The following is a 22,502-nucleotide window of genomic DNA, read 5'->3' on the forward strand; positions in this document are numbered from 1 at the left end:
TTTGCTTGCTCAGGGTAGCAATATCCTGTTGGAGTTCTAAAATGTCACTGGTTTGCTACTCTTAGCAAACCCACTTCACTTAGCATCTGGAAAATGTTGAATTTTCTTTTGGTTTGAATAGAGCTAAAATTAAAATAGCTCTTTGATTACTTCATTGTTTGTGCATCAGAATCGGTGGTGATGTCAGCAGAGCTATGGGAACAGCGTTTATTAAATGTTGTGACAAAGCCAGTAAAAAGAGCAGAAAAGCATTAAAGGGGTTATTTTTGGGTACCACAAAAATAGCATCTTTAAAATTATCTGCAGTAAAATGGTGCACTTAATCCCACAACCCCTCAGATAATTAACAACCACAAGATTTCCCCCATCACGCACAGCAGCTTCAAGTTAGATGAAATGAGAGGCTTGGACTGTCTGAAAGAACAAAGACTAATGAGGCACAAGTTACCCTGCTGTGCCACAGTGACAGTGTGGGAGCTGAACTTTGGATGGGCTAAAACTGTGAAGCTTGCCACTTGAACAGAGGCAACAGTTGGGAGCGAGCTCAAGTAGCGGGGAGTGGTTGAGGCGTGACATCATCACATCCTAAAAGCAATCAAGATGTTTCCCTTATAAGGGATGTTAGTGTTTTCCAGAAAGCGTTTGGTTTTGCATATACAGACATAAAAAATACTTTATACTCATCTCTCCATTTTAGATTAACCAAATGGTTTCTTAACCAACCTAACTAATGGAAGGAAAACTACTTTTCTACCAATTTCTGAATTTTTCCAGCTGAAGCTTTTCTGGTTTTGTAAGAGATCTTTCCGGTGTCTCTTAACATCTGATCTACTGGTGGTTCAGCCTTTGCTGAGGCACTTGCAGGATCTTCTCACCCGGCTGCTTATTTTCACCGTACTTGTAGGAATCGATTATCTTTGAGATCTCCCTGTCTCCATCAAATACAGTTGGAACTGGCTTAGTGGCCTCAAAAGTAAGACGGAGGGGCAGAGTGGCCAGCAGTTACAGGTGTATGTACCCACGCTGCTCACAGAAGCCTTGTTTCCTTAGGGAACAGGACAAGAGTCTTTCTGCTGTGCTGTTTGTGAAGAACAAAGGGTAATTACAGGCTTTATTTATTCTGAGAATAAATCTATTCCCTGATTTTTATTTATTTATTAGTGTGCTTGTTTAGTGTTGCCTTGCATTTTAGATTAACTTTTGAAAGCAGGGGAACTGGTGTAAGGCATTCGCCTTTAGTAGTGTCCTCTGTGCACTGGTGTTACGGCCTGTGCGAGCTCCAGGGCAACAGACTCGGGGCCATTTGCATCTGATGACTTCTGATGCTAGAACGAAGATGAGAATTTCATAATTCATAGTTAAGGCAGTTATTTGACGTCTTCGGTCGTTGATGTTGAAGCCTTGTCCCATACGTTTGACAGAACAGACTCCAAGTAAAGAAGGGTTGACATAGTAAGAGGAAAATTTTCTAGTACACTTATCTTGAAGTAGAACAGCTGGCATGTCTATTTTACAGGAAGGGCGAGGGAATATAACTAACAAGATTTGTATGGGAAGCAACAAGCAGAAGCTATAGCAATTTTTTATCTATCTAAATGATAATGGGCAATTAGTGTTATTTGTGCTGTTTTTAAACTAGATTTTTATAGTGTTTATTTCATGAAGGAAAGGAAGAAAGAAACAAAGAGCAGCAAGCAAAACTTGTTGCATTCTAAGTATCTATTTAAATAAATCATCGCTTATTTCAGTGGCCAGCAAGTTATTAAATTCAAGATGAGCCACATATGCTTCAGAAATTACAATTACGAAGAGATGCATGCACACAGACTGTGTAGTTGTGCTTGCATTAATGGATAAACAGCATACAGAAGACAAAATTACTTTGAAAATGGTCTTACGTTTCTCTGCTCAAAATTACCATGAAATTTTTTTGCTGTGTCCTGAATGTCTGGATGGCTGGGCAGCGGCGTTTGAGCAGAGGAAAGTCTGTAAGACCGTCGTCGCTGGAAGCAACGTGCAAGTTCTGTGTAGCAAGCTGATGTTTGTTGGTTATGGAAATGTTTAGGTTGAGAAGCTGCCTAACTATCTGTCTCTGTCTTCGTAGTGGCTTTTATAGCCCTGCTGCCTAATAGCTAGCCTTGTAGCGTGCAAGTTTCTGAGACACTGCTTGAATGCCACCTGACAGCAAACAAAGGTTAATTATGTTTGAAGAATAGCTGTATTTTGCTATGAGTAAGCTAGAGTGGAGCAAGACAAATGGCATTATTTGCAAGAGGATCCTGCGTGAATTTTGGGGAAGCTTTGGTGGTTGGTTTCTATTGCACTGCTATATTCTGTTTTGCAAAAGATAGATATGACTGGTTTCTTCCTCATAGGGGGATTTACAAAGATCTTGATCACCGTGTGGTTGCAGAAGGGCACGGGGTCCAGGCAAGCATCTCCCGTTACAGGGTGAAGGCCTAAGTGAGGGAAGGAAAAAAGCATCAGTAGCATCGCTAGAGACCGTAGGGAAGGAAGGTTTCTGTTCTGTGTTGAAAGGGACCGGAAAGGGAGAAATTTGTTAAGCGTCAAGTACAGACTGCAGGAGATCTGTTTTTCCTATCTTCTCTCAAAAGAGATTTGTAAACCAATTCCATCTCCCCTTTACATGTGCTCCTCAGCATATGTAGCATTGATAAATCCTTTCATTTGAGGTGGAACTTCTGTTTCACTCTAATACCTGGCTTTACACTACTAATAAAGGGTTTTCAGCCTGTAAACGTTAAGTGTTTTCCTCTTGGATGGGGTTTAAAATTCTTGGAAATATGTTTCTGAAGCGTTCCCTGAAACAGCTTTGAGGAGTCTGAGCTGGTGAGTTTGGCTGCTAGATACTCCTGGCCCCCCACCCTTGCCTTTCGGTACAGGGTAGAGGCTTTCGTGTTTTCTCTTTAAGAACGTTAAGTGCAACTGCCTTGTACCTGGAGAAATGAGAGTGGGCTCTCTCAGTTCACTGCAACAGGCATGCTGGAAATTTCGCAGCCTCTTGTGGCGAAACGTAAATAGTTCTATGTCTCTCTTTAGCACACGGACTAAGGGTTTGATTCCTGAATTCTTCAAAGCGTTACAGGAAGGGAAATAAATACTTGCTTTCTGCTTCGCAGTTGGCTAATAACTGCTGTGTGTCTTTTCGGCATTGCTGTTACTGTATTTATGGAGTGAAGAGACTTCCCTCAGAGCTACTTGATGAAATACCTTGGTACATGTTTCCCCTGGAGCAGGTTCACTGCTGTGGCAGCTAAAGGCCAGTTTAGATCGCTTTAAATATGCACCATCTTTCTTCTTTGGACACCTAAATGTAAATGCGTTTTGGCTACAGCAAATGACTGTGGAATGAATGTACAGACAGTGCAGGGGAAAGGGGAAGAGGGAGAGAAGGACAGTAAGGTTAAAAACGACTTAGTTGCATACTTTATCCTCGGATCTGCTTTGCAGTTAGTACTTGCTTCCTACTCTCCGTGTCTAGCTGCGTACACGTGTACTGGGAAGAAGGAAGACAGTCAACTGGTTCAGCGCTTACGGAAGCAGGAATAAGAGTGACTCTACTAAAATAACAGTGATGAAAGAGGAAAATTGGGTTGGGGTTTTTTTTGTTTAAAAGGAATACAGTAGAGGACTCTGCCAGAACAGTGAGGTGAGCTCTTTGTTTGCAGTAGTGGGGAGAACAGCTCAGTGGTGCAGATTGCAAATTTGATTTCGTCGCTAATATGCGGATTTGAGGTGTGATCACAAATTGATTAAGTTGTCTGTCTCTTTGTATTTATAAATTCCATTATCATAGACTGCGTGGTGTAGGATTCATCCCTTCAAATTTAGCCATTTACGGTATAGATTCTATCTGTGAAGTGTCTGCCTAGACTCTCCTTTTAGTTAAAGGAGAGAAATAGCTGCTCCTGCAATGTGATTCATCTCATCCTGGTGCACCTTGGGCCTAAACAGGTCAGATGAATTGGGCTCCAGAAGTTCCTATTTCTCTTCATTGACTTAAAGGAAATCCAGAGAAGCAGATCCCATAAAGTCATTTGTATTGCAAGAGTCTGAAGTTAAGGAGACCAGTCTGATCCTGAATGCCTGCAATTATTTAAATCTAGTTCTGAAAGCATATAGTTTCTGTCACAAAACCACAACTGGGCGTTATTGTGAAGGCACAGTAGGGTACCAGAGATAATCTTGAGAATAACAATGCAGAAAACTTTGCATCGTCCATCACCTTTATGGTTGAAACAAGCATGTGTATATATATATGTGTGTGTGTGTATGTATGTATGTGTATACACACACACACAGAGTCATTTTTACTTACTAAAAATATAATTTTATGAAAAAAATAGAGATACGACTTCCAGAAGTTGACTTTCCTGTTCATACCTTACAAGATGCTCCTTTTCATTACCTGTAAGAAATGGCATGCTGTTAACTGGTACAGGAAAAAAGAGACCAATTTAAAAACAATACAGTTTTGCAAATGTTTTAAGACAGTAGCTCTTCAGGTGACAGGTTTTGCAAGCACTGGAGGACAAAAATATATTTCTAGCTAATGATTTAGATAAATGTGAGTTCTGCTGAAATGACTGTGGTTTGGAAACACTTTTCCATGTTACCGAATGGAACCATGAGGCTATGCACTGGCTGAAATTATACAGATATATCATGCTTTGATGCGTGTTCAGTTTTTTTCCTTTAAAAAGCTATTTTATTGAAGCTAAATTATTGTAGGGATATGAAAAGGTATAGTTTGCTCTGAATTTATCCTTGGAGGGCCTGCAGATCATTGCTTTTTCTCTGAAATTAGATAGAAGGATCCAGATGGCAGATTTCAAGCCCATCAGGTGTTTAAAATATGCCCCTCAGCTAAAAAGAAGTATTATAGTTAAATCTGTCATGGCCTTTTTATTGCTCTGTGATACACTTGACAACTGCAGCCGTGAAAGAGAGAAGCTACAAGGAGCCCAGTCAGTCTGAAGTGGAGTAGGTCAGTGGTTGGTTTCTTTGGCTGCCCCCAGGGACTTTGATAGACGTACAGACCTGCTTTATGGAATCATTAAATCCATCATGGTATAGGGCTCCCATGGAGGCAGTGAGCTTGTTCCCGTAGTTGCTTCCAGATACTGTGCCAGGCGTTAGAGGAGTGATGGAAATGATGCTTGGAGGGAAGAAAACAGGGCCCCCCCCCCCCCCCAAAAAAAAAAACCAACAAAAAACCAAAAAAAAAGGTCTACAGCGTCTTCAGTAGCAGTAACAAGGCAGTGCATCTGGGCTGGTGCCTGGCGCTGCGTTGTACAGCTGGCACTCAATCCGAGCTGCCACGTTAGGCTGAGTGCTGATAATTCGTATCCCAGGATCCTGTCATCTGAACAGAGCAGTGTCTCCTAGTTTGGCGGAGGAGTTGCGCTGCTTTTCAAATATCTAAAAAGCAGTACAGGCTTTGCATGCTTCTTGGTGCAAAGTGCTGCTAATAATGAAGAAAGAGTAAACCTGTTTGTGCTGCTGTAGTAAGTATAAGTACTTACAGTCAAATCAGCTTTCAACAAAGGGATGATTACTGCCTGATTCAGAGAAGAGGATGGGTTTAGTTTGTTTATTTGTGTGCGTTTGTACACGTTTATATAGACACTGATTTGGGGAGGCTGATATGGTTGTGGCTTCTTTGCTTCTCCTTGCTTCTTTCTCCAATTACAAAAAAAAAAGGAATAAAGCGGACACCTTCTTCCTTTGTTTATTTAATAAGGCACAGGGAAAGATAGCCTATAATGTGGTATGCATTAGCAAGAGGTTCATTCTGTAAGACAAAAGAGCAAAACCTGTATCTAGAAGATCATGTGACCGCAGTCCTGTATAAGCAGTCTCTGGTAACTCTGGTGAATTGTGAGGGTTATTTTTAAGAGTGAAGGTTGGAGTGAAGGGAAGTGCCATTAATGATGCCCCTTTCATGAAAACATTATCCTACAAGAAGGTTACACACTGCCTTAACTCTGCTTTTGTCTGAATTCTTCCTTTCGTTTTAGATTCCAGAGGGGTGACTACCACATCGATGTGTGCATCAATGACTATCTGGATGTGTTCTGCCCTCACTATGAAGATTCAGTGCCAGAAGATAAGACCGAACGCTACGTTCTTTACATGGTGAACTTTGATGGTTACAGCTCCTGCGATCACACCTCCAAAGGATTCAAGAGGTGGGAGTGTAATCGGCCGCATTCCCCAAATGGACCATTGAAGTTTTCAGAAAAATTCCAGCTCTTCACTCCCTTCTCACTAGGATTTGAGTTCAGGCCAGGCCGGGAATATTTCTACATCTGTGAGTATATAGAGATTTTATCATTTTTGCGTAGCAGGTGTAGGAAACCCAGCTAATTTTTCACCTATGCTCTGTGGAAATGCAGAGGGCCAAACTGTGTGTGATGCAGATGCCTTACAGTGAAGGCAGACTTAAGTATCCCCAGGTACATTAGCTAGGAATCTAGAGTGAAAATGAGATTAAAAGCACAGCTTCTTTTCTCACATGAAATAGCACGTCAGCCGGTTCACTGAACCGTGGCTGACTTTTAAAGCAAAACACGCTATTAGATTTATTCTAACACTCTGAAGTGGCAGGGGGAGGAAGAAGAGATGGTTGGAAGTTCTCCCCAAATACAAGGAGAAATAATTACTTCTTTGGATGTGAAATCCCTGGATTTTGTTATTTGCTTAAATTACATATTCTTGTCACTGTAATATTTGTCATTCAGGGAGAGTGAAGGTGGTTTAGTTTGTAAGTGCTGTAGCTGCTAATATCAATAGTCCAGCGATATTTAAAGTCATAATTTCTGAGGATAAATATACGAGCGTCGAAGCCAAGGGGCTCTCTCTTTCTTTCTTTCTTTCGTGTTTTTTTTTCCCTTAGAGCAGCTGTTGCTGTAAGCGTAGGGGGATGTGGAATGCAGTGGGAGCAGATTCCGAGCAAATTAGTATAAATGAGCTCACACACCTGCCTCGGCAAACGATGGGGAACGCTGTCGGCTCTGAGCTCTTCTCGAAGGAGACCTGCATCAGTGTTGCTCTGGGCACCACAAATGGGCTGGAAACCTAGAGGACACGCAGGATAACATCTGGGGCTAAAGAAATAAAAACATCAGGAGGTTAAAAACCAATGGGTTGAGCTACCTGATTCTTACAAACCCGCTATGTAGCTGTTACTGCTTCAGCTGTCTTGTTTGGTTAATCCTCCGACAAGGATCTTATTTCGTCAATTTGTTTTGTACCTGAATCTTGCACTTTCCAACAAGTTTTGATTGTTAAAACTGCGATTTTTTGTGTGTTTTTTAGTGTTAGACTAGAGAGTTAAAAGCCTTAGACAGGCTGTAGATCCCAATAAATATTGCCTTCATGCCTGTAGTTGGCCTTTCTACTGTGAAACAGTCATTCCACCTCATTTCACCGCAGAAACTGAATACATATGATCCCTATTTTTCAGCCTCATTTCTTCAGCATTGAGATTTTTCTTTTCCCTCTCCAAATATACAGGGAAATACACTCCTGATGGATTGTTTTCAATTCATTTCCTGCAGCAAATCAAATTCTCTAATGAGTGGCATTTCACCATCAGAAGAACAGTGCCTTGTTCTTGTACTGGAGTGTAATAATTATCAGAAAAAGAATAATTAAGCTATAATACAAAACAGTTTTTCGGTACGATGATGAGAAATCATGTAAAACCCTGGTGCCATTTCAGATCCCAGAGCAAATAAGAAAAAAGAATGATGCGGAGAGTGTGGTAGGATAGGTGAACCAGTACTGCGTTTGCCTAGTCCTAGTCACCTCGCTCACGAAAGCTTCCCATTAACTTTAACAGGAGTTTTTTTTCTCTCAGAACTGCAGAATGAGGCTCCCTGTGGACACCAGATTTTGTTTTGGGTTAGTTCGGTTCCTGAGCATCGTCAGCATAGCAAGCAGGAACACTTAAGCTAAGGAATGCAGTCTCTTTAACTGTCCTGTGGTTGCAATAAAATGCAGCACAGGCATGGTAGCAGTAGCTGCAAACATGAAAAAACTTCCATATTGTTTTTCTAGATTTAAAAAAAGATAGAGAAACCTTTAATAGAGGTGAAAACCAAACAAGGAAGTAAAGAAAAGGATGAGAAATCTCCCCTTGATCTAGCTAGGTAATGGCTTCATTGTTAAAACATACAAAGTCCATTGAACTCTCAGGCAAGACGTTATTATTCAAGCACACCCGGGGTGCCTTAGGATTGCTTTTCCTCATCTGTGGTTAAATTCAATATTTCACTAAAAATCATTATGTATCTTCTATAACATTCATTTAACAGAGTCATTTAGCTGTCAAGGGCTCCCTTCAAAATAATTGTTCAAACGTCCTTTAAAATATGAAGAGCTTTATGATGTTCAACTGAGTTTAGATGGAATTATTTTTTTAATGAAAGATAAAATAGCAAAAAGCCTTAGAAGCAAAGAGATGTTCATTTGCCTGTAGCTTACTGGCCTAGTGTTCACCAAAAGCAAATGTTGAGCCACGTTTTAGAGAGCCAAAACATTTTTCTTCCTTTTCTGTAGTTGAACTATTTCTTCCCCTTCCTCTTTTCCTCTGCGGAGGCCAGTAAGGAGGTGGAGAACGTGGCGGTTGCAAGAAGGGCAGCACACTGGCAACGATTAAATGCAAGGATTCTCAGGGGAGGGTTGGCCGTCCTGGTACGTTTTTCTCCTAGTTTGTGCCGAAGAAACGAGACGGTGAAACGCCGCTCCTTGTTTCCTCGTCAGACCTGTCAGCAGGCTCTCCAGTGCAGGCCGCAGAGGCTGCCTTTGTTACCTCTCCGTGGCTGTATATTAAGGAAGTTGCTGCTTAGCGAGGGAAGGCTTCGTTTCCTCGGCAGATCTGAAACCTTTGCCTTCTCGCTCTGCCCCAGGACGGAGGGCTGGCTAGACTGAGCGTCAGGCTGGTGTAGCCTGTTTAAGGGGCACGAAGCATGTGGCTTAGTCTAGACCTCTGGGAAGACAGGAATACTAAGTGCTTGGTTAGGTGTTTCGCTTAATTACTGTCTGGTTTGGTGCTGTTTGGGAAAGGTTTGTTGTTTGCAAATCTCCTTGCTTTGCCTTTGCCTTTTAAGGATGTTCCTTGCCCTTCCTGCTTCTGTTGTTTTGGGGGAATGCCATAATTCGAAAACTATCGCTGTCTCTTTTTCCGAAGCATTTGTTTTTAAAACTGCTGCTGTTTTTTGTTATGTCATGCCTTCACGTATTGCCCAGAGGACAATTGGATCTCCTTTCTTTGCGTGTTCGTTCTAGGAAAAGTCAGGAAAAAATAGTTTTCTGGTATCAAATTTACACTGAAGCAGTGAATTCAGCATTGCAGGCATGAAATGAACAAGTGCTAATAGAATTTAAAGAGGAAAAGATTATTAAATATTTACAGAGAAATTATCTTTAAAAAGGTGGTTTTAATTAGGGAGATCATAGTGGGGGGCAGGGAATGTAAATAATACATCATAACCCGAAGACTCAGTTTCTACTTAGTTCTTAGCAGGCTCTCACCTAAGGTTAGTATGTGTTAGTCACAGACAAAATAATATTACTACTGGAACAGAAGCAAGCGAAATATAGAAAAAGCAGAATTTAAATACTTCATGGGGCAATTGTGGTTTTAATCTTTTGGAAGGGGGAAAAAATTGGGGCTTTCAGGTTAAGATGGGGGCACAAGGGATGATGTACACAAAAACAAGGAAGGACAAATATGGATCATAAAATACAAGAGTTTTGTGTAATTCAGAATGAAGGTATCTTTTTCAGTGCTTTGTCAGCTTAATGACAGGTGATTTATTTTTATTAAGGTTGTAAGTATTGAATAAAATGCCAGTAATAACTTGGCAAGCAGGTATAAAATCAAGAGTTGATCAAATAAAAAAAAAAAAAAAGAAGAAGAAGAAGAAGAAGAAGATACTGCTAGGAACAGACCTGGGGCAGATTACTGCAGGATGCTGAGAGCAGTTTTTCAGCCAAGCTCCTGTGTTAGTTTAAGCTAGATCCCATTCCTCTTTTTTGAGGATATGGTACGTAGTGTCTGAAGTTTTACTAATGTTAAGCTCTTTCATAAGTACTGCTTTCCTCTGAGCCATCAGTCCAGTTATTCTGTCACAGACTTAATGCTTGATATGATTTATTCTTAACAGATCCATATTGGTTTTATCATCTTCTTACCCTCCTAAGAATGCACACGTATTGTTTGTTTAATCATTTCATCATTTTGACTATTGACTTCTGTATACATTGTCTCCCCTTTTCTAAAGAGACCAGCTAGGCTTGCTCTGGCTGCTCTCCTGTTCGCCACAAGGTCTTGAAGACATTTGCTAGTGGTTAGCGGGCTTTATGTGTAACTTATCTAAATGTAACTTAAATGGTTCTTTCTCCTTTCTTGCAGAGAGAACTTTTGTCCTTTAAAAATCCTGTTGTCTTACCTGTGGCTTTACCTTACACGTGGCCTTATTTGTGTAACCTTTTTAATTGATGCTTGTTTCTGGTTTTATCCCATGCATGTCTCTTTCTGATTTTATTTCAAGATGCTTATGCTGTTTCTTTATCATCTTTAATGGAGTGCCCTTGTCACCATTTCGCTGTGTAAAGCTTCTGATTGTTGATTCGGGAAGCTTTTAGTGTAACCGTATTGCTCCTGACCACATCAGGATAGGGTGCTCGTATGGTTTGGATTCAGTTATGGTTTTTAGTAATATTTTTTTCATGGGTTTTTAAAGCTCTGATTAAATTAAAAACTGTGATTTGTAACGTTGCACTTAGTTTTACATATAGTTCTTTATAATCACTTCCTGCTCTCCTGTATTCCTTTTCCCCTTACCGTGTATCCTCAGGGGACCTTGTGCTACCTGTTCCCTTGGTTTTTCTTAAAATGTGTTATTATTCCCCATTATCTTGGTTTCTCTGCGCTAATTCCTTCCTTTTCCTGAAATTGCTGACTCTTACCTCCTGACGACTTTTATTCACATTTCGTTCTGTTTTGTTCTGAGCGGCTTCTCTAGTAGAGAATTTGTGATTTTCAGAACCTCAAGTAGAAAATGGTCTCTCTCCTGTTAACTGGTTCCGGTGCTGTGACTGGAAGTTGCCCTCACTGTGTTCCAAGAACTTGCGGGACTGTACGAGTCCTGCTGTCTTTTTTTTCTCTAACAGCTGCCAGCGTAGTTGGGCTATCTCATTGCAACCATCGGCGTGCCTCTGGAGGCTCCTGTGACTCAGAAGATCCTAAGGAGAAAGCAGTAGTAGAAAAGAATGTTTATAATGCCTCTGTTTCTCTCTTTCTCTCTCTTATCTTTACCTAATAATAAAGTAATTAGTTAACCTTTACCTTATTAAGGTCTGTAGGTGAACTCTTTTTGAGCCAATTACAACTCTGACTCTGAGTCAGAACTCTTTGATGCCAGTTAAGCTGAGCTTTAGCTGTATTCGCTCTTCTGCCATATTTTGCGTTCTTGTATATAGGTGTTCAGTGTTTGCTTGCCCTATTACTTTTCCTTTAGTCTCTCCTATGATCTGCTTGCGGTTTCTCTGTCCTCTGCAATAACATGTGCCATGATTGTGGGATGGTATTTTGGGAAATAAGCTTAAGATCCTTATCGCCAAGTTGCCTAGTTCCTACTTCCTTCTTTTTAACCCACGATCTTTGTGGTAGAACCCGAACTGTAATACCTGGTCCACCACAGAATTCCTGGAGGTAGAAGAGGACGTGAAGCCACCACTGCTTGGTGGTGGCAGAAGGGATTTGTGTTTATTATCAACGACTTATTGACAGAACTTAGGTGTCTAGGTCGAGGGGAGGAACCGTAATATCCCTACACAAATCAGCAGATAGCGTAGGAAAGGCATTGGCTGCTCCTTATGAAAATTAGCACGTAATTAAGAAAATAACTTCCGCATGACTAGGAACCTGGAATAGCCTCACAAATTGCCAGCTTGGCTGTTATTATTTAGGATTGGTTTGGGTATAGGAAGGATTTGGGGACTTTGTAGGGACAAGGCTGAATAGCTTGTAATGCTATGCAGGAGAAATCTATAGAGAAGTCCTATAAACTATAGCATATTAACAAGGTTTCTTGGTATTTTATGTGTATTCAAAGAATGATATTAAACAGGCACATAGAGCTTACTGCTCTCTCTGAAGCACCAGCTTATTATTAGTGCTAATCAGTGTTTTGCATGAAGAGGCACAACTCACTGTGAGAGGCTTGTTTGATTTAGGGATCTCCACGTGTTCTGCCAGAGATTTAGGCTGATGTAATAGGAGTACAAAACAGAAGGACTATGAACTTTAATTTTATCCTATCAGAAAAGTCAAATGTGCTTCCCTCCAAAAATTACACTTCCCTTTCAATAAAAACACTTGATTTGATAAAAATGATTGAGACAAGTCAAATAAAAAAAAAAATGTTGTTGTCCTCATGTGGACCAGGAAACACTGATTTTTTGGAACCACTTGATGTCAGCACAACTGTTCGTACGTACCCTGACTGTAATTCTGCTGATAGGAGGTGCTCTCTGAGGACATGAGTGTAGAATTTCTCAAGTTTTGAGTCTGAATTTTGTGAGGAAGTTCCTGCTGGAAAATGAGAAAGAAACCAGTGCAAACTCTGTTGCATCTTGGGGAATGTTGACGTCAGCCAAAGGTTATGGTAGATGATTAGGTTACTTCCTTTGCATTAGGTTGGTTACTTTTTTTGAGGAAGTCAGCTGTTGCTGATACTGATATTACCGTATTCCGGCATGGGTAGCACAGTAGTAGTCAACTAGTAATATTCTTGAAATATTTTCTTTTGCATCCAACACTTGGAATATATGTTTTTTTCTGTGAGCTGTTATTCCAATAAAGTCAAAAATCTTGGCAAACCAATTGACATTGGCCTAAATGGCAATTTATCCCATTCTAGAACTAATTCAAAGGAAACACGGGGACAAACTTCATCTGTGTCTCCAGCCAAATGAATGTTTCTTTAACACTGCCAGCCCGATGCAAAGTTGCTTTTGTGTAAAGAGAAATTGTTCCTTTTTGCTCACTGATGGAGCTAATGCTGATTCTTCTTCAGAGTGACCTTGGAGTTGTGGGGGAGAAGGGAATTTCCATTGTAATGGTTATACTCTATATTTCTGGGGATTTCTTTCCTCCTGTTTGTCATTAGGATAAAAATGGTCATCTCTTGTAAGCACCTTTTGTATGCTTTGTATATCTCTTTGTTATGGAAGTTGGTCATTTGCAGACTTTTAGTGCTGCTTGTCTCACAGTGTCCTTGGCTACATCTGTATTTAGGTTCTTGAGTGATAACCACAGTACTTTCTCTGTAGGACAAAGTTAAACTATCCATAAATGAAGATGGATTATTTTATTTCTCCACTGACCACAATCTGCAACTGTATGAGAAGAACTTTCAACGAAGTCCCTAATTGTTCTTTTTCTCCTATCAATAAATTCTGGGTTGTGAGAGGCGTGGTTTGGGATATTTTTTTTCCCCCCTTGATGCTGTGTCAGTCCTGAGATCCCAAGTCTAATGTTTGACTTGGGGCAAAGTTTGGCCTACAGCTTTAGAAAGTGCTGACCTGTGTGAACACTGGAGAAATGAGTAGAGCAGATTGAACGTAAGTCTTGGCATGCCATACTAAGCTTATACTGGGGGCAGCTGAGTCACTGTAGTTACTCTGTAGGCTAAGCTTTTATTAAAATTCATTTCTGCCGGTGGGAATGATTAACTTAAGTAGCAGATATTTCACTTGGAAAATGAAGACTGGATTTGTCTTTCAGTGGGTGAAAAAAGGCCATCTCTCTTCAATTCCACAGGTGTTAGTTACAGCAGAATACTGCTGGTGTTTGTGTTTTCTCATTTCTTTTTGAAGACAGGAGGTCAGAAGATCCCTTCTGCAACTCTCTCCAGGCATCCTGGCTTGCACCGAGGGCTAAAAAATGGAAGTTAACTAAAGAACGTTTATTAAGGGATGCTGAGGGAATTACGGATGTTTTTAATGTGTTAATTGCACTTTTCTTTTGGGAGAACATTGTTTATTACCAGGTCCTCCATTAACCTTTCAGTCAAGATCTGATCAGCATCAACACTGATGCTACTTTGACAGCATGGCTCAGACATGCCACTCTAGTACGAGTCCTGCTTTGATAGCTGGTTTACCTGAATCACTCGAGATGTTCTGAATGAAATCAAAGCAATTGAAAGGGTTTGATAAATGTATACTTTAGAAAATATTTTTGTGTGATAACATTAGAGAGACAAGGAAGGTCACCTTTAAAAGGGAATTCATGCTTAGCCTAGTGTATAGATTAAAGGACCGATTTCTATTAGAAAGCATCAGAAGAATTAAGTGCTGGTCCTGAAAGCAGAGACAATCACCAGAGTCTAATAGATTCTGACGTTGGTAGTGTTCTTAAAATCCTCAAAGGGAGTGTTAAAAGCTGTTGAATAATTTGGGACTCGGGAGAAATCCATGGAAGAAAATGAAGAGAGAACCCACAGAAGTGCTGGTCCCTATTGTTTAGGCTTTTCAAAGAGAATGTCTTTCAGCTAACAAGTTGAAAGAAGATGGTTTGGGTTCGTGTGCTTCAAAAATTCAAGTGCCATTACGATCCTGATAGAAGCAGAAATTTAAAAGAGGGGAGGATGTACTACACACCTGTAACTTTGAAAACAGTTTCATGAGTGTGTAAGGTCTTAACCCCTGTAGGAAGACCACTGACTTGTGTTGCTTTCTACTAGTATTGGACATTAGAAGAGTGAGGGAGTGCCCACAGTGAGAAAGCGTGAGGAATGGAGGGTTTTTTGTCCATCCTTTTTTCCTTCTCACCTAACGTGCTGGAAGAAGGCCGCTTTGTTTTTGCAGGGAAATAAAGTATATGTTGAATGTTGTTATATGATTCTAGCAAATTGCAGAAGCTCAGAAGGTGGATAAAAGACCACCAAGGAGCATTAGGAGCTTGATAAGTCCATAGGCACACGCTTGCCTTATAGGGAGTGGTGAATAAGTGTTCCACCCTGGTGGCTATGGATTACAGTGGTCTTTAACGTTTGCTTTTTTTTTTTTTTTTTTTGTAAAAATGTTGTGACTTTCTCAGAACTTTGCATGCAGATTTCAGTGTGCTGCTGGAAATATAACTGAATGAATTGCATAGAGCCCTTTACATCCTTTGTACAGATGGACCATTCATCACAGCTTGCTTTAAATCAGTTTTGATGTTCAACAGCTACTACTTCCCCTCTCAGAGATCGCTGCACTCCAGTGGTGGGTGAGGCTCTTTTGCAGTGGTGCTTCACCAGGATGTTATGAGATTAATAAGGTGAAGCACGTAGATTCCCTGGATGAAAGAACTCACAGAAGTGGAGAGTGTTATTAATAATTATCTGAGGACTTATAACTCTGTAACATCGTTGTAATTTGATTTCTGAGCAAACTGAAACCTGTTTAATGAGCTGTTGTATTGGAAGTATTCATTTTGTAACATGGAGCAGATGCCAGCAGAAATGGAAATAACATACCAGTGACATTTGGAATAACAGTGTTGTACTTCATTGCCTCCATGTCATCAGCATGTTAGTCTCCCTGTTGCTCAGACTAAGTTACCAAGGCAGTGCTTTCTCTGCTCATACCGTTCGCATGTCATGATCCGTGGGGCGTATGCAGGCCTGCAGCCAGTAGATCAAAACCAGATCCTCTCAGCGAACAAAATCTTCAACATTATGAACAACTGGATGATGTTTCGTAAGGTAATATTCAACATTGAACTCCATGTTTACTCCATAAATACTTAGATTTTAAAGAGGCAAGCTTGTTTTTAAGCTTCCTATCCCTCTGATATTGCAAGATGTTGTGAAGAGGAGAACGTTACAGAATTCTCGAGTAAATTTTTTTCCCCAATAATGCAAACTTTTCAGACAGGGTCGCCAAGACTGGGCTTGAAATGGCCATATGCAGTTAATACTGTTATCTCCCAAGATTCTTCACAAGCCGATATAAGTCGCACAGAATAAGATTGTTCAGTCAGAGTATTCAGAAATGCATAAAAGAGCTTTATTCTGAAAAATTACAGAAAAACCTCTCCAGGCTTTCAAACGTTCCCACTTACCCTCAGGAAAGTGGTAGGTCATCCTCAGATCCGCTTTGTTGGCCAAATGAGATTTTTATTCCCTCTAAAATCTCCCTGGCTTCCTTTTTGCTTCATGGATATTTAATATTTAAAGTATTGAGTGGTATAGCCAGCTAGATACAGCCCTGCTTTAGGGAATTAAGAATGGCTTGAAGGAGTATCAGAATCTCACTTGTGCCATACCTCTATGCACAAAAGTAACCGGGCTCCTGATGGTGGATATGGGGAATAACGTTGCTGTTGCTGATCTTCTGGGGGTGAAATGATCTTAATTATTTGAAGGATAATCAGAATAGCAGTATATTAATCAATTAAAAGAGCCCTGACAATTCAGTCATAGTGGTGCTTAGAATGTAGTCGGGGAAAAATACACAGGAATGGCTTAACTTACATTATATTTCAAGAGTTCTAGCTGGGGATATTTTGACGAAGGGAGCTTGAATTTCTTCTTACGGTTTTTGACACATCTGCTTTAAGTAATATGGCATCTTCTTTTTGTGTCTCGATGTCTGTGTCATTAAAAACTTCATGTGGATTTCACTTAAGTATTGTGGGGTTTTGCAGAATATGCTCAACTGAAGCATGGAAAGAATGAGCCACTTTATCACACACAACCTTGTGCTGGGACTGAAGGCAGGATCTGTAGCTGCAGCTGGAGTAAGGCTGGCTCTGTGTGCACATGTGCATGTGTTTCTTTCTGAGAAATCTTGAACAGAAAGACAGTAGCCTCAGGCTGAAAAATACATCTTTTTGCATCTTTTAGCATCTGGGGACTGTAAAAGAATGCGACCTTTTTTTTTTTTTTTTGAAGAGGGCTTAGTATTAACATCTCTCTGCTTCTGGCTGGTGATGCACAGAAAAGTCATGATTCCCCCCCCATCTCTCTCAAGTACAGGCTCCACGGTATTAGGTATGCAGTGCTTGCTGGAGCTGGGTACCTGACTTTTTAGGTCTTTTCCATAAACGTCATGAAGAGGTTAAAGGGAAGAATAGCATAGTCAAAGCTCCATAGGTGCATCAGCAAGGTAGGAAAGTGCATCTCTTCCTGAGAGAAGGGTGCAGAAGCAAAGCACATCTTTATTCAGAAACGAAGACGTCTTCCAGTGAGGATGATGAGTATGGTGTAATTCAGACGTGAGCAGCTGACCTGAGTAGGTTGTTGTTTAGCAATTTCTTTTCTCATATTTTCTTACGTTTCATGACACTTTTTAAATTGTTATTTTAGCAGTTGAGTATGTGTGGACAAAATTAGAATTCTACTGGAGTTTCAGATGAGTAATCGTGTGTAAGAATACATTTAAAGTACGTTTATAGCAAAAAGAACTATGTGGTATTCAACTAGTTGTTTGAAGCCTTGAGACCTAAGATATTACTTATTTTTGATTGCTGCTGTTTTATCTCTTAGCTGCGTCTAACTGATGTAAGCTGTGGATCATAAGATCACCTCTGAAGAGTGAAGTGTCTGTTTGGCGGCTGTTTGACAGTGCACTGTCGAGTGCCCCCGTTCCAGCCCACATGTCTTTGCAGTAGTACTGGCTTTCAGGCTTTAAGTGGGGAGCATTTTAACTCTCTCCAATTGCAGCATTAAAAAATGCTGCCAACAAGGCAGCAGAAGCAGCAGCTGCCTTGCAGCCTCACAGTTTATTGTAGCCAGCTCCCATGCCTGTACAAAATGTGCCATTTCCAGCTTATTAGAAGAGGGTGTTAGATAGCTTTTGCTGTTGACCGTTTCCTCTAGCCTCGGCAGGGTGATGAGCCCACAAGAAGCGTGGTTAGAAATTATTGCCACGGGTTGGGTTCCTGATGTGTGGCACTGCACCTGTGGTAGCTTTGCTCAGAAACAGACACCAGTGCCATGGTATTTTGTTCACGGTCCCACTTGAAATACTCAGTGGGAACTCAAGCGAAACTATATAAATTAGTCACTGTCACGTTCAGGCATTAAAAGTGGAATTAGTAATTTATATTAATCACAAACGTTTCTCCAGGTTTTATTAACAAGCAGATTGGCTGCCAAAGCGCTTTCTGGAAGACATTTTTTTCTCCAAACTGCCACAGAGAACAAAACAGTTATTATGGGCGTTTAGATAAAGATTAACGGTTTCAGCAATTCATTTGAGGAAAACCGTATTTTACTATACATTCCACTTCAGCACAGACCGTCACTGCTGGCATGATTTGTTGCCTCTTTGATAAAATTATACAGTGGAGACACAAGATGGTGTAATTCATTTTGAGAGCAGAAACAGGTTAATCAACAAATCAGACTGAGGTTAAAAATCAAACTAGACCCACATTTCTTAATTTTTTGGCAAGTCCAAATTTCCAATAAGAGCAATGGGATGTCTGTCTAACTGCTGTTTTAGCACATTTTGGTTCATTTTGTCCTCAGGCTTAATGGTTTTCTTCTTTCTTTACCCGTATCATGCCTCTTTTTTTTTTTTTCTTTTTCTCCTCAAGATGGTTTTATGTGCACTGTTTAGCTCTCCAGGAAAAAATAGTCTAAGCGACCACTTAATAGTCTCTGCATCTACAAGTAATTCTGTGGAGTACTGTAGGAGCTGGCCGTGAACTCGGCACAGTGTGTGAAGGACTGACCAGAATGATAAGAAAGACATCAAAATGAATATTACAGGGTTTAAGAGCAATGCAGGGCAGACTGTCAATATGACCTTCACACTTTCACGTGTTTTCTACAGGCAAAATCAATTTCCTAGCCTACTACTTTTTGAGTTTATCGTGTTCTAACAAATTAAAGAATAGACTTGCTGTATTTAATTCCATTATGGCCAGCTCCCCTTTTTCCTGCACTTTTGTGTCTTAAGGTGGTAGAAAATGAAGGAAATCAAAACACACATGAAAAATCAGCTGTTTGCTACAAAGGAGACAAACAAGGGTTGAAGGAGAAGAAAGCTCATTATAAAGAGATTAGAAAATTAATTGATTGGTGGCTCTGATAGCTCCCATTGGATGTCTGAGGACCCTGTGAAAAGAAAGTATAGTCTCAAACATAACATTTCTTCCTATTATTTCTTTTTCTCGTGTAGAGCCTCCTCTGAAGCATCATTAAGTTCCAATTATTTTCGGTGAAAAATTTCACAAGAAAAGGGCATGATAAAATCAGTAGAGGTAGTGTCATTCCCGCGAGAAACCTACTATGTCTAATAGTCAAAGTGTAATAGAGAAGGCTTCTGTTCAGCATAATACTTAAAAGATTTCAGCGGGGAGGATTCGGTTTCAGAGAGGTTTTGGATCTCTTGTGATGAGGAGTTTAACAGCCCCCCCCTCTGTCCCCCTTAATTAGTATTGGGCAGTTGATGAATTCAGTAAAAGAGAGGTCCGAGAACTTGATGAGATCTGTGGCTTAGTATAAGCATACATGAAACTTGCAGTGAAAAATCTGTTATTAATTTTTTTTTTCTGAGGCAGTGTGTTGGGTTAGAAGTAATGTTCTTTCAGAAAAAAGAAAAGTTTGTAGAGATGTTTGCTTCTTCACTCATTGACCTTTTTTCCCTATGTTTCTCAAGTACCTATTTAGCAACTGTGTGCATATGGACTGTATGGGCTTGTATGTGCATATATATATAGGTAATACAAAAATGTCAAATAGTGGGCACATTTTCAATTAAAAAAATATCTTTTGGTGTTAAGGGATTTGGCTACCGTGATTTGGGAAAAAAAAGAAAAAAGGCTAATTTCGTCCAGCTAAAAATATACATAATCTTAACGCCACTGAAAAATAAAATGTTTGTATTATAAAATGCCAAAGAAGTACCTTCTGGGCATTATATTATACTCGCATTAGATTATCATTCTCCTCTGTGGGCTGAGCTGCACAATTGTTCTTTCTTTTCCTTGTTGCGGTATAAGCATGCTACTGTCCCTAGGCATCGCTGACGCTTGCCAAAAGGAAGGTGAGGTTAAAGATCAGTTCTGCCCTACTTTAAATGGGGGACTGGTTGGGATACTACACGGGGCAGAGCTGCGACTGTAGTCCCTTCAGCTTTTTCCTCCTCGCTGTGCTCGGTTCCCCTCTCCGACTTGTCATAACACATAATGCATGTCATAACAACTGTGCCGTAGAGCAGATACATTACCGCTGATACATCCCCTACGGAAGAAAATGGCAGAAAGAGCCGTTCTCCACAAATGTGCTCTAGCTTCCATGAGGAAGTGTTTTGGCTTTTCAGAAAAAGAAGTATGTTGGTTTGCCACCAAAACCCTTGGGACGCAAAACGCACTGTTGGCTTCCTTTGGAGCTGTCCACCCTGTGTGTTGTGCCATGTTATTTCTGCCTTCTCAATTGAAGGAGCAAATGCCTTTTCAAGTGGCTTTGCAGTTGTTCAGGGGCCCTAATTCTGTGTATTGCTCAGCACTTGCTGTAAGGGTGATTTGAGGGCTGTGTGCATTTACAGACACTTAAAGCGTTTTGTGCTTGACCATACCAGCTGCTTGCTCTCATCAGAAACAACAGTATTGCTTTCATCCAAACTATGAAATGACTTCTGTTCTAGATTTTACACAGGTCTAAAGGATGTACATGAGAGTTATCTTGGGAAAAGCCCTCATAAGCTACTATCCAAATAAAGTATTTCTTAATGTCTTAGTCTATCCCAGAACAGATATTTCTGCCCAGGACTTTTTTGTTTTAGTAAACTGAAGAATATGTTGAGCGAAAAATAGTCTTAAGCTAGAAATAAATCTCTGGGGAGTATGATGCCAGACTTGAATGACCAGGAGAAAAGGAAGAGAAAGTTTTCAGAACTATCTGTATTATAAGGATGAAGAAGATTGTACTTTAGAAAGATGAATTAAAATTGTGCTTTTGGTGCTTGCCTGAGTACAGCTGGGTTTTCACAAGGATCTATTGTCATTTCTGGGTGCAAAGTGCTTGTGAACAGCATATAGTACTATGTATGTGCAGATTTGCACCACACCCATATAAACAGGGGTGAAGTTATACAAGCACATGTACAGTCTGCAAAAAAGTCAGCAAAGAAAGCCACACACAAGTAAAGTGGCAACAGAAAGTCCCATGAAATTGCTTTAGCTCTTCAGCAACTATACTTCAGGCCCTTGAAAGAAATGGTTCTGTTCTGTAAGGGGAAAAGAAGGTTAGTAAAAGTAGCAGTAATTTTTTTTCTTCTGTGCCATTTCATAAAGGAGCAGAATTTTTTATTTATAGGCATAAATATTCCAGTGATGGTTTTGTTTCAGATCCGAAAAGTAAATAGAGACTGTGTATGCATGTTGAATGCTAAAAATGATTCACTTGATTTTTTTTTTTTTGGTCTGGAATACATTTGTCAAAATGAATGTCAAAATGGAGGGCCAAATTCAGTAGCTGTCAGTGAGAAGTGATAAACTTGCTTCTTTGTGACTCAGACAAAGTTGCCTAATCTTCTTTTAAAGAAATAACTTTAACCGTGCTGCTGGAAAAAAAAAAAATCTGACGACTGTGCACACTGATCATTGTGCTCTTTTTTGACTTAAGCATCAGTGAAAATGACACTGATTTCAGTGTATCTGCATTTGAATGGAATCTTTGTTTAGGCTTTGGGGACTGATCTGAAATGCACCTGAATAGGTGCATTCTCAAAAATGAAAAAAACCCTAAAAACAGAGTAGATACAATGTAAATTACTCTGTACCTGAATTGTAATATGCTCCTTCGAGCTTGTTCTTCCTTGGCCCCTGTCCAACAGGAGGTAAAATAAATAGATTGTATATTACAGGCCATATGTCAAAAGTGCTTAGCATTCCCAATTAGAGTCATAATTTTAGAAGTACTTAGCTGTCACTTAGGTATCCAAATAGTTGGCCAGATTTCTAAAATGCTTTGCACATGAAGCATTGAGTTCTTCTGAAAAGGTGATCTCTGATGTGGGTTGTAAACATCTTGAGAGCTTGTCAGTAGGTTGTTTTAAATAGCATGGTTGTGTTTTACTAGGGTTTGTGTGTGTGCGCGCACTTCTGGGCTTTTTTTTTTTTTTTTGTGTGCGAATGCAATACCCTTGTCAACTGGAACACCATCTCTGCTTTTCCATTAGCAAGGGCTAAGTTAATGTAGTAATGTTAGCTGTTAGCTCTTCTTTCCTTTTAACCTGAAGTGCAACTGTTAGCTTAGAAATATATAGAAGAGTGATGGTAGCGTTGATGTCGATGGAAACTGACTTCAAAGTACAAGGCTTCTGCTACGTTTAACTAGAGCTTTAAACAGCTATCTCCAGCAAGTGCGTGTCCCTAGGCGGTTAATGCTTTAATGAGCTGGCAACGGTCTAGATGGGGAAACAAGTAAGGGCAGGAGCTGGAGCGTTGCGGGTGCTCAGGTACC

At 40.2% G+C, this 22,502-nt stretch overlaps 1 protein-coding gene across 3 annotated transcripts in view; it reads left to right on the forward strand.

The window, feature by feature from the left end:
- EFNA5 (ephrin A5) overlaps positions 1-22,502 on the forward strand; it is a 213,737-nt gene that overhangs the window by 167,986 nt on the left and 23,249 nt on the right. For all 3 annotated transcript variants that reach the window (XM_068928178.1, XM_068928181.1, XM_068928180.1), the window contains one exon: positions 6,042-6,334. In XM_068928178.1, coding sequence (XP_068784279.1) covers positions 6,042-6,334 — 293 coding nt within the window. The remainder of the gene's footprint in view (positions 1-6,041; positions 6,335-22,502) is intronic.

This window comes from Struthio camelus, chromosome Z, assembly GCF_040807025.1.
Source record: "Struthio camelus isolate bStrCam1 chromosome Z, bStrCam1.hap1, whole genome shotgun sequence".
NCBI lineage: Eukaryota > Metazoa > Chordata > Aves > Struthioniformes > Struthionidae > Struthio > Struthio camelus.